The sequence below is a fragment of the Mytilus edulis genome, chromosome 10, assembly GCF_963676685.1.
Source record: "Mytilus edulis chromosome 10, xbMytEdul2.2, whole genome shotgun sequence".
NCBI classification, from domain to species: domain Eukaryota; kingdom Metazoa; phylum Mollusca; class Bivalvia; order Mytilida; family Mytilidae; genus Mytilus; species Mytilus edulis.
In genome coordinates, this window is record NC_092353.1 from 11990159 (window position 1) to 12003403 (window position 13245).

Consider the following 13245-nt stretch of genomic DNA (forward strand, 5'->3'; position numbering starts at 1 on the left):
AATGCCGCGGTTTGCCAAATGATTGTACTTGACTGTTACATAGTGTATCTATATATGTAAATATGTATATCAATATAAATTAATTTAAAAACTATGTTATAAACTGTTATATTTTTTAAATGTCATGAAGTGTTATGTTTTAAAAATGTCATAAACTGTTATATTTTAAAACTGTCATAAACTGTTATATTTTAAAAATGTAATAAACTGTTATATTTTGAATTATTTGTTTTCTTATGTGTTTGTTAACAAAAATATACATGTTTTAACTTTTTTTAAATATCCGTATATATAAATTTACTAGATATCAACAAAAAATCAACTTTAAAAACAAGCAAAAAAAATTAAAATCAAAAATCAAATAATAAAAGTAGAAAATACGCTATTACATAGAAGTGAAAAATAAAACAGACAGAAATACAAAATAAACACGACAGTAACAACAAACACAGAACACCAAATACCGTATACATGTTTAATCAGTTTATAAGTGGATTATAAACGGGTCAAGGTTGAGTGAACATGAATTTCTATCGATTACACAGGTGACAATCAACTGATTGAGGCGCGTGTCGATAAAACATTAAATAACTTTCTAATTACAAAAGTTATGATTATGAAATTTGAAATTATGAAGTTTTTCAAAGTATATTTCTATATGCCATGTCCTTTGTGGCCGTTGTATCATTCCATCAGGTCCTTAGTGCACATTTTTGTTCTTAGTGCACTAAGGAGGTCCTTTGCGGTATTTCTACGCACCGTATAAAACTCGCCGGTTTTGAAAATATATAACCTAAATAAAACGAAAAAGACCATTCTTTAATGATGATATTTTAATTTAGGTTATATCTGTACATTTGTTTCCATTTCAATTCATAAAACTTTGCTAAATAATTAATAAACAAAATGTATCATTGAACGTTCGATTTTCAAGAGTCGCCATTTTAATTAGATTAAACGAAACTAAGATTCCGTAATTTGTATTAGTTTATCATGTGACGTATTAAAGTTCAATCCGTCATCAAGGTCGATCGGTACTATCCGTCCGATCAGTCCGATCAGTCAATTACTTTTACAATAAGTCTGACGGATTGCTGACGTGAGTTTGACGCGAACTTGACTGATCGGTGACTGATCGATGACCGCTGACTGATCGCTGAAATAGTAACGCCTAAGGTTGCAAGTACTGTACGAAAATCCTTAGACGAAACGCGAGTCTGGCGTTTCAAATGTGTTTGTTATCCATGTCGTTGACATTTATTTTTCGAGCTATTACTTTCACTGTGTATGTGGTATCTTTAGTTATTTTTTATAAGCAGACCTTTATCAATTTCGGGACGAAATTGTGTATGGGGATTTTGTTGGTTCTTTTTCTAAGTATAACTTAAAACCTGTTTGGGAGTATGATTAACAATCATCTTTTTTTTTATCTTTAATGATGTTCAAAACCAAAACTAAAAAGTTCCAACTGTTGATAATGAATAACGAAGTATGCTGCAGGCTACGTATTTTTTTAACTCCTTTCTGGTATTATTTCCACTTGGTGCAGTTTGTGTAGAACAATCATCTGCAAAAGAAACATGCATTGCAATTAAAATGGATCTACTTCAGAAATAATAATAATTGATAACATTCTGTTCCATATATTGTTTTTAGTCTACTATTGTTTGTGTGCTCATAACGTTGACAGTTTATATCCGACCTATGAGTAAGAATGTCCCTTTGGTCATGTAGGTATATTTCGCCTCACTTTTACTTTAATAACAAGATAGTTATAATTCTACGTTGATATATGTTGTCAGTAGAAGAACAAAACAAATATTATGATATTGAAGGGACGAGTTACTCTTGTGAGATACATTTTAGTACTTTATACGATATTCGATACTTTGGCACAATCAGGACGACACAACCTTCTAATGCTCATGGATTCTCAAGCATGCTTATTGATTTTTCTGGTTCGTTGGGCTCAGTCTTCTTCTGATTTTTATATAACTATTTTATTTGAATGTGTATATCATGCATTTGATAGGATAAGCTGTCACTTACTGTAAGGATTTATAACTGACACTGAACCCAGGTTGATAGGTAGAATCATCAGTTACGAAGTGAATGATCATCTTATTGGAAGTGGAATTAAATTCCTTTCCTTCAGTAGGACCGTCAGACAAAGTATCTATTAATGCGTCGGCTTTAACCTCACCATCATATATCTAATCAAAATCATTTATTATAAATAAATAATGATGTTTTAGTATCACATTACATCTACTGTCCACTGGATGATATCTTAATGTAAAACAGAGCATTGATATTGATTTTTCATTACAATAAATATGTTGCTTACAATGAAGTACATATAGTCGACTGTATTTTGCATTGACTATCACGACGTGTACCAATACATGAACAAGATCTGCTTTATTTCCTTTCCAGTGTATCTGAGATCAACCTATTATTTATAATGATGCATGCTTCTTATTTGTTACTTTCTGTGTCTGGTTTTGCATACTGTTTGTATGTCGTTGTTGGTTTTTTTAGATGACGGTCTTAACTACAATAAACTTATTTTCTCGAGCTTTAATTTTGATTTTGATTTTAGGTTTGATTATTCTGTTTTTGTTTGTATAAAACAATTTTTTAAGAAAGACAAATACGGCAAAAAGAAATAAAACATGTGTTGGCAAACACGTCTTCTATCAATGTTTAGAATCCCCAAAATATACATCAATACAATTATATAACTTAAAAGCATGTTTTAAATATTTTTTATAATCATTTGAATATGTATATACCTGCACAAAGTCAAAAGGCAGACCGGTAGTTTTGAATCCACCCTCTAAATGAAAGTAAGTGAAGGTCAGCATTACTTTTGAACCTGCCTTAACTGTGATATTGTAATAACAATTTAGATTATTACAATACTTAGAAGGATAGCTCGGTGACGTGAAACTTCCAACTGGTCCATTAAATATTCCACCACATGTAACTGTCATAGTAAATAAGTCAGATGTTTATTAGTAGAATTCTTGTATCGAAATAGATGGTTGTTTTTAAAAGATAAGGGACTACTTTTTATCTTATGAAAGCATTGGAACCAATTGGAACATCTTTCAATTTTTATGAAAACCAATTTTTGAAGCTATACCTTGTACAGTACGATATGTATCCACTCTCGAAAGTTAAATTTTACAATTAAATCACTTGCGAGTCTCACTTTTAAAATATCACATTCGATGCAATGGTAGAATCTATATTTATACAATAGGTTAAGTATGATCAAAGTTTTTAGATTAAATGATCAAACGTGTGGTGTTTTTTAAGTTATAATTAATACGAGAACTTACGACAACAGGGCTTACAACAAATATCACTTACGGAACAATTTCCAGTGCTGTCCTCATACTCATTAAAATCAGGACAATAATAATCTAATTTTTCACAGTTGCAATCTTTAGCTGTTAAAGAATATGAAATGTGTTTTAGTATTAATCAACAGGTCTTTATGTTGTTATGTTTGTCTATCTCTTCACTACCAAAATAAAGGCAACAGCAGAATACCTCTGTTCAAAATTCACAAATCGATTTAGAAGAAAAAATCCGGGTTACTAAGTAAAAATGAGGGAAAGACATCAAATTTAAAAGGAGAACTACGACACAACAGAAACACAACACTGAAAATGTAACACACACATAAATGAACTATACTAACATGTTTAACCCCGCCACATTATTTATGTATGTGCCTGTCCCAAGTCAGGAGCTGGTAATTCAGTGGTTGTCGTTTGTTTATGTGTTACATATTTGGTTTTCGTTCATTTTTTACATAAATAAGGCCGTTAGTTTTCTCATTTGAATTGTTTTACATTGTCTTATCGGGGCCTTTTATAGCTGACTATGCGGTATGGGCTTTGCTCATTGTTGACCTATAGTTGTTAATGTCTGTGTCATTTTGGTCTTTTGTGGATAGTTGTCTCATTGGTAATCATACCACATCTTCTTTTTTTATATAATATAAGAAAATCCATTTTCCTATATTGGTACATTTAAATAAAACAAATGGTTATTTGAACCTGGTTTTGCGGATAGCCAAACCTCGCGCTTTGTTTTAAATAGCAATCATATATGCTCTGTGTTGAAGGCCGTACCTTGACCGTTACTATTTTCTTTAATAAATTGTTACTTGGATGGAGAGTTGTCTCGTTGGCACTCATACCTTAATTTCCTACGTCTATCTACATGATCTATAAGCAGTTAAAAACCTGAAATTTTCTGATCATTTCTTATTAAAAAAAGGTAAACAAATCATCAAAACAGAACTAGTATTTGTGACACACATTTTACTTACCTAGATGTATATAGTATGGAAGTGACATGTTAATTACATTTTCTGGCACATTGTTTGTTTCAAAAAGTTAAAGCGACCTACTAAACTATACAACGGGTAAGATATTTGTTACATACCAATGCATGTAGGCGGCTCACAACATCTGTTTGTATTGCAAAAAGGGCCTATGCCTGTATCTTGTTCATTAACATCACACACAGGTTTAATATCTCCGTTTTTAGCTTTACACTGGGCATACTGAAGCGTGTCTTAGAATAGATAAGAAAGACAAGACATGCTGTTCATAATATATTATAAATGAGTTGCACTAGTTCTAGGATTTCACGCAAAGAAAAGTATCATTACAAATATCTAACATATAGTCTTCATAAACTTTTTTTTTTACATTTAAACCTAAAAATAATGTTAGTTTAATTTATACCTTAAAAACACATCTGCGTTTATTTATTTTAGAAAATTACCAATTGTACAAGTTCCTGACCATTATTGTTACTTCATGATAAAATGTTTATAAATTAAACGATGTTTGGACGGACGTGTATTACAAAGAATCCAAGTCATGAAAAATAACTAATATTCCAAAACAAAAGACAGATTTTCATGAAATAAATTAAAACTTGATATCTTTGAAGTTGTAGAAATTGCAAAGAAATAGTAGAGCCATTAACGATGTTAAGGTCGTCAATAAACATCAAATTATCTAAATAAAAAAAATTCAATTTCTGTTGATCAATAAACATGATAAAGTACGACCAAAAAATATTATGAACAGTGGATTTTTTCTTTATTGATGGTAACAATGTTAATAAATGAAGGTAAATATACGTTGACCATAATCCGATCTCTATATTTGACGTGTTGTTGATAAGTTGTTTTCGTGATTTTGCTAAAGTCTACATACCACCTATAGAAAAGGAGTAATTCGTTCGACATTTCGCACTGTATCCCTTAGTCTACAAAACTGTTTTTCGTTTCAATCAACAAATCACAATCAATCAACAGTAATATGTGTACGCGGTTTTTCATACCATAACATGTAGGCGGCAATCAACTTATATCACTATTGCAGCAGGGACCTGTGTAACACACCATAATATGTAGGCGGCAATCAACTTATATCACTATTGCAGCATGAACCTGTGTTACACACCATAATATGTACCCGGCAATCAACTTATATCATTATTGCAGCATGAACCTGTGTTACATACCATAACATGTAGGCGGCAAGCAACGTAAATCAATATTGCAGCATGAACCTGTGTAACATTTGTACGTACCAATACATGTAGGCGGCTGGCAACATCTATTACTATTGCGGCAACATGAACCTGTGTCTTCTTCATCTACAGCACACGTTTGTTTACATATTCCACCTTCAGCTTTGCATTGACGTGTATCTAGATATGCAATTGATACAAATATAATTTCTATTTTTTTATAATCCTTTATTTAATTATAGAAAATATAGAAAAAAATACTGTTATTCTTAATTGTACACTGTGTCTACATTCCTATGGACTGGTTAACTGTTAGTTATAACACAATGTCACTTTTAACTTATTATGTCTTTTAGTTTTGTTCAATATAATGGATGCATGTGTGACTGTTATCGAAGCAAATAAGAAATAAATTCAAGTTAAATCGATTATGTTTTACTGTTTCAAATCAGGAATATGACAGTTGATATCAATCGTTTGTTGTTTTTGATCTTTTCTTTTTAACATTTCCTGAACAACTTTTTTTTTTAAATTTGATCCAGTCAATCTATATGTTTTATTATTTATTTATATGCTAGTTTTATAGCTGTTGATATGCGCAATAAGAACAAACAGAAATTAATTGATTTTAGAAAATACGAAAAGTATATATTAGAAAATATACTCGTTTACTGACTATTTAAAATTAAAAAAATCAAGTAGGCCTGACTACTTGTTATCATCATGATCATAGGTTGTTAAAAACAGATCAAACAAAACGAATTCGTATAAAATTAGATTGAAAAAAAACGTATCTAAATGCTGTCATTTGTATTAAAAACCAGACTGTAATCAACTCGAAAAAACTAAAACTAAAAAAAGTTAAACTTTATTTTACATACATAATTGTACTTTGATTCTGCATTAATGTATAAAACCACATCACAAATTTGAAGAAAACAATAAGACAACAGAAAATTCTTGTCCATTGTATTAAAAAAAATAATATATTTTCAAATAACGATAAAGATGTCTTACTTTTAACTTTAAGAACTGTCACTGCTGCAGCACAAACAATGAAAATGGCAAGTACAAATACAAATTTCATCTTGGTGTTCTGTTCAGAACATGTAAATTGTAAGTAATGTAATTATGAATGTATATATATATATGTATATATATATATATATATATGTATATGTAGTATTGATTGAGTTTGTCCTGTTATAAACGAACACGTTTTACCACGTTGAAAGCTATATTTAGATACATTGTTTCAATCTGTTGCATATGTAGAGAAAAAGTAACCACGAATTGTATTCAGACACTTTTAAAGATTGCTATAGAATTACTAATCGAAGAATTCAAGTAGAGAAAAATATTCAACGTGTGACCGAACACCACATTAATTCACGAATGCGCGTAGCGCATGAGTTAATTATCAGTGTTGTGCGGTCAGGAGTTGAATATTTTTGATATTGATATTAGTTGATATTTGCATTCTTTAATAAGTTATTCTCTTTATTATATTGGCAAATGGATTTTTTTTTAAATTAATGTAAAATATGTAAGACAATAAATCTTTTTTCGACGCATTTGCAATTTGTTTTGATCCGCCGTTATCGACGTCTTGAGAACGCCTTTTTGTTGTATGACGTCAGAGAGTGAAATAACCATGATTGCTTCACATGTGAAATTATCGGTTTTTATTTTACTGGGAAATCAATGTAATTCATTGTAACAATTTAAAAATAAAATTTAATCAAATACAAAAATTGCAATGCACTGGAGGATACATAGATGTGCACTTTTACAAAATATGTTCCTTACATCGTAACTTCAATCACCTTCCCTTTCATGAATGTGTCCTACCGAATAAGACTATTAGATCGGATTTGTTATCTTATAAGCAACACGATGGGTGCGACATAAAGAACAGGATCTGCTTACCCTTCCTTCCGGATCACATGCGATCACCCCTGGTTTGTGGTAGGGTTCGTGTTGTTTATTCTTTAGTTTTCTATGTTGTGTCATGTGTACTATTGTTTGTCTGTTTGTCCTTTTCATTTTTGACCATGGCGTTGTAAGTTTATTTTCGATTTATGAGTTTGACTGTCCCTCTATTTTTTTGCGACCCTCTTATACAGCTATACATAAGTGCATTAAATAATATATTAATTAATTATCTGATCATTCTTTTCTTCTTAGATTTGTTCCACAAGAAAAATTCATAAATGGACTGTTGTATTGGTCAGATAATCAATAAAACTATAAGTTTTAAACAAGCTAAGGTAATCTATTCTTGGGATAAGAAAATCCTTGGTTGTCGAAAATTTCAAAGTGTTGTAACAGGAAATTTAAAAAAATGACCATATAAGAATTTGTTCAAATATTTGTATAAGTAATGACTTTGAAAGTAATGTAATTTATTACTTATTGAGTGTCAAAAACTCTATATACCCCTTTGCCTCATATTCTCATTTAGAAAAAAATCACACACCTAATTAAATAGGTATTTAAAAAGCTAGAATGTGATAACATATGTTAAAATTCTTTTATGTCATTTTTAGTAGCAGTAAACAAAAGAACTATGTCAAAGGGACATGTTTTGATTTTATAACCCCCCTTCGTGTGTTAACTAGATAGCATTTGTGTTCGCTTTGGAGATTCCATATATCATCAAGTTATTGAAATTCAAATAAGGGTCCTACCGTGCACAAGTCATCTGTGTTCGCTTTGGATCATCAAGTTAATGGAATTCAAATAAGGGTCTTACTGTGTAATTGTGGACGAGTTTTTTTGTATTGCTATGAGTCTCATTCCTGACGAAAATCAACAAAGACCCATCGCAAAACATTTGCTACAAAAATTTAATGATACTTTGGATATTTTGATGATATACTGGTTGTCAATAATTACGATTTTAGTATGTATACTACAAAAATTATCCTGTTGAACTTACTTTAAATGAAGCTAATACATACAATGCTCTATCTCGATATTGATATCTATATCATTAACGGAAAACTTAATACACATATTTATGATAAAAGAGATGATTTTTCTTTTCCTATCGTTAGTTATCCATCTATAGATGGTGACGTTCCCTTGTCACAACCTACCGGTATTTATGTATCTTCACTGGTACGATTGGCTCGAGTATGTAACATGAAAATCCTAAGGTTACCATTTTGTTATTGTTTTATGATTAATAAGTTTACAAGCGCGTTCAATTTATGGTTTTTGTACTGCATGTACAACAAACTAATATTAATTAAGATATTTGGAATGAGTCAAAACGTTTAAACAACACCCAAACCCTATAGATTACGTGGATTTGTTTTTAAATATGACTTTAATTGTGGGATGCATTTAATCCAGGTGGAATTAAACATTGATATACATGATATTAACATGCTAATGTATTATGAAATCTTCTGTTTAGTATTGAATCGATTTGTCCGATTATAGAATATGAAGTACATGTACATAACCTCTATCATGCGTTGAAGATGAGATTGAATAAAAAATAATAATTAATATCAGTACAACTCATTTCTTGTTACGGCCATCGTATGGGTCTCTTGGTATACAACAAGTATTCATGCAATGATCGTGCTAAAAATCAGAAGTCCTTTTATGTTTTCAGTTAATATGAGTTTTATTTTCTAGCTATATACAATGATTCGAATTGCACAAAGTAACATGGAGCTGCTATATACATATATTGTTTGCATTTGGAATTGTTGATATTGTTCTCTGCATGTAAGGGGAAAAGAACACGGAAATGATCAACAGTCAGTGAACGGTATCTTAAAGATGAAGTGAAGTCAACACTCACAATTTTACTTAACAAGGTTAATAAATCATGATCTTTAGTACACGCGTAGAACACCGTTCAAATACCAAAATTTATAAAAGTTAAATGTTCATTTGTATACTATAGCATATTCATAATTCATATAAACATGAGCTAAACACATTTATTCTAAAAACAGTTGTTGGCATGACACGGGTTATGTTCTTCTCATATATGTTATGATGGTATGATACTAAACCCCTAACGGGAAGGATTGTGCCTGATGTTCATATGATGAAATCATAATCTTTCAGTCAGTTTAGTTGAAGTCTGGAGCTGGCATGTCAGTTAACTGCTAGTAGTCTGTTGTTATTTATGTATTATTGTCATTTTGTTTATTTTCTTTGGTTACATCTTCTGACATCAGACTCGGATTTCTCTTGAACTGAATTTTAATGTGCGTATAGTTATGCGTTTACTTTACTACATTGGTTAGAGGTATAGGGGAAGGGTTGAGATCTCACAAACATGTTTAACCCCGCCGCATTTTTGCGCCTGTCCCAAGTCAGGAGCCTCTGGCCTTTGTTAGTCTTGTATTATTTTAATTTTCTTGTGTACAATTTGGAAATTAGTATGGCGTTCATTATCACTGGACTAGTATATATTTGTTTAGGGGCCAGCTGAAGGACGCCTCCGGGTGCGGGAATTTCTCGCTACATTGAAGACCTGTTGGTGACCCTCTGCTGTTGTTTTTTATTTGGGCGGGTTGTTGTCTCTTTGACACATTCCCCATTTCCATTCTCAATTTTATGAAATATTGTACTTTTTCAACAAATTTTCAGACAAATAAAGTAAATTATTATCATAATTATTCACCGATATATTTTACAGGACATTTAAAAATTCTACTAATTATATGTAAATATTTCCGGTTTTACAACTAGACAAAATTCTAATAATGCAATTACATTTTAAAGTACTTTATAGGTACCCCGTAATTGTATGTTGTTACTCCTTTGCTATTAATAACATTGAGAATGGAAATATGGAATGTGTCGAAGAGACAACAACCCGAGCGACCATAGAACAGACAACAGCAGAAATTCACAAATAGGTCTTCAATGTAGCGAGAAATTCCCGCATCCTTTATTGTTTCTGCACATTTTTTGAATTGTTCAAGAATTATTCAAATCCCGGACTGTTGGTCAATATGATTATATCATATATCCCTATTTATTTAAGTATTGTTATTGGCAGGACTGATTTGAAATTCTTGAAAAGGGACTCTTTTGATGCAAAACACTCCCAGCTATAACTGAAATGAAAAGTTTTGTAATACCTAGTCCATAAATCTTTTAAACCTTTGAAAATCCTTGTACAACACTTACGGGTGTAACTCGTGGTTGTGATGTAAAGCAGATCTATACAAATTGTTAGTTTAATAACAAAAAGATGTTTTAAATTCAAAACAAATAATAAACGAACTTTATTCTCTCAAAATATTAATGATTACGACATATAAATGTATATAACTGATTAAGTATAATGCAAAATGTATTTATTAATCTCTATTGTAAATAACTAACACGTATAACAGGTATGGCTATTAAACGATATTCGCCGCAGCGAGTGCCGTTAATTTATATCGTAGGTCTCCACGTGATTTGACCATCTAGTAGTCATGCAATGATCGTGCTCAATATCAGAAGTCTTATAATTCTTTTAGTTCGTGTGAGTTTTATTTTCTACCTATATTGAAAGAATCAAAATGTATTAACCGACAAGATAACCAGTCAACGCACGATATCTTAGAGATGAAGTGAACAAAACACACACAATTATGTTGACAAGATTATTAATTCGACATCTTTAGTACATGCTTACAAAACCATTCAAATACCAAAATCCTCAAAGTTAAATGTTCATTTGTATAATATAGCATATTCATATTTTATGCAGGTTTCATATAAACATGAGACATTGTACTTTCTCAACAAATTTTGTAGACAAATAAAGTCAATAATCATCATGATTATTCAAAAATATGTTACAGAACATTTAAAACATCTAACTAATGTAGATGTTTAAAATGTTCTGTAACATATTTGTGAATATTCATGATGATTATTGACTTTATTATAATGTAGATGTTTTAAATGTTCTGTAAAATATTTGTGAATAATCATGATGATTATTGACTTTATTTGTCTGCAAAATTTGTTGAGAAAGTACAATGTCTCATGTTTATATGAAACCTGCATAAAAAATGAATATGCTATATTATACAAATGAACATTTAACTTTGAGGATTTTGGTATTTGAATGTAAATACTTCCAGTCGTACAACGTGACAAAATTCCAATAATGCAATAACAGTGTAAAGTACTTTATAGGTACCGTGTACTTCTATGATGTTCCTCCTTTACAATTACATGAAAGTATTGTTTCTGCAGATTTTAAAATTGTTTAAGAATTATATTCAAATCCTGGACCATTGATTTATTTGATCATATCATATATTTCTACTTTTTTAGGTATTGTTTTTGGCAGGTTTTATTTGAAATTCTTGAAAAGGAATCTCTTGGTGCAAAAACAAAAATGACAGATATAAACGAAATGAAAAGTTATATTATACCTAGTCCATATATCTTGTAAACCATTGAAAATCATTGTACATCACTTACGACAGTAAGTCGTAGTTGTGGTGTTAAGCAAATATATACAAGATTTAAATTTAAGAACAAAAAGATGTTTCAAATTCAAAAACAAATAATGGACGCACTTTTTTTTCCTTTGATTATTGATGATTACGACATATAAATGTATATAACTGATTAAGTATAATGAAAAATGTATCTATTAATCTAAATTGTAAATAATTAACACATATAACAGGTATGGCTATCAAACGATATTCGCCTCAGCGAGTGCCGTTTATATATATTTTAGGTCTCAACGTGATTTGACCATCTAGTAGTCATGCAATGATCGTGCTCAGAATCAGAAGTCTTATCATTTTTTCAGTTCATATGAGTTTTATTTTCTATCTATATTTAAAGAATAAAAATGTATTACACAGCATTGATCTGCTATGTACATGTATTGTTTGCATTTGGAAGTGTAGATATTGATCTTTGCGTGTATGGAAATAAATGACACCGACAAAATAACCAGTCAATGTACGATATCTTAGAGATAAAGTGAAGTCAACACACACAATTATGTTGAAAAGGTTATTAAGTCGACATCTTCAGTACATGCATAGAAAACCATTCAAATACCAAAATTCATCAAAGTTAAATGTTCATTTGTTAACTATAGCATATTCATATTTTATATAAACATGAGACATTGTATTTTCTCAACAAATGTAGCAGAAAAAAAGTCAATAATTATCATAATTATTCACAAATATGTTACAGATCATGTGAAAAATCTATAAATTACATGTAAATACTTTCTCTGGTCTTTATTTTTTAATTTGCATTGTTTATTTGTGAGTTAAATCTAAATGTTCCTATTCTAAATGTTTCATTATTTATTTTATTTTTAAATATTGGTAAGTTATCTTATCTCTATCGTAAACTCTAATAATTTCTGTGTTCTTTATATTTTGACAACCTTCCCTCAATGCGTTGTATTTGCATTTTTTTATTCCTTTATTATTTATCGGTTGTTCTCTTAGCTGTCAGACATTTACTACTAAATTAAAGTACGTCCGGTTGCATACGAAAATATGTGTAATTTTTTGTCTGTTTGATTATTATTAGCAATCATTGTATATATAGTTTTGTAACATGTCGTTTACCTCAAAATTAAAAATATTCGTGCATTATTAAAATATGAATAATTGTCTATCCATGGCGTGGATTATACTTGTTTTAACAAATATAAATAAC

At 30.2% G+C, this 13245-nt stretch overlaps 1 protein-coding gene across 1 annotated transcript; it reads right to left on the reverse strand.

Annotated features, from left to right (window-relative positions):
* Positions 1-1419: 1419 nt before the first annotated feature.
* LOC139493415 (scavenger receptor cysteine-rich domain-containing protein DMBT1-like) lies at positions 1420-6720 on the reverse strand. The gene is made up of 7 exons (XM_071281810.1): positions 6586-6720; positions 5629-5748; positions 4465-4596; positions 3348-3458; positions 2796-2989; positions 2050-2213; positions 1420-1567 (listed from the first exon to the last, which is right to left on the reverse strand). Exons 1-7 carry the CDS (start codon positions 6653-6655, stop codon positions 1564-1566), a joined length of 795 nt encoding a protein of 264 aa, XP_071137911.1. The 5' UTR covers positions 6656-6720; the 3' UTR covers positions 1420-1563.
* Between the last annotated feature and the right edge of the window lie 6525 nt (positions 6721-13245).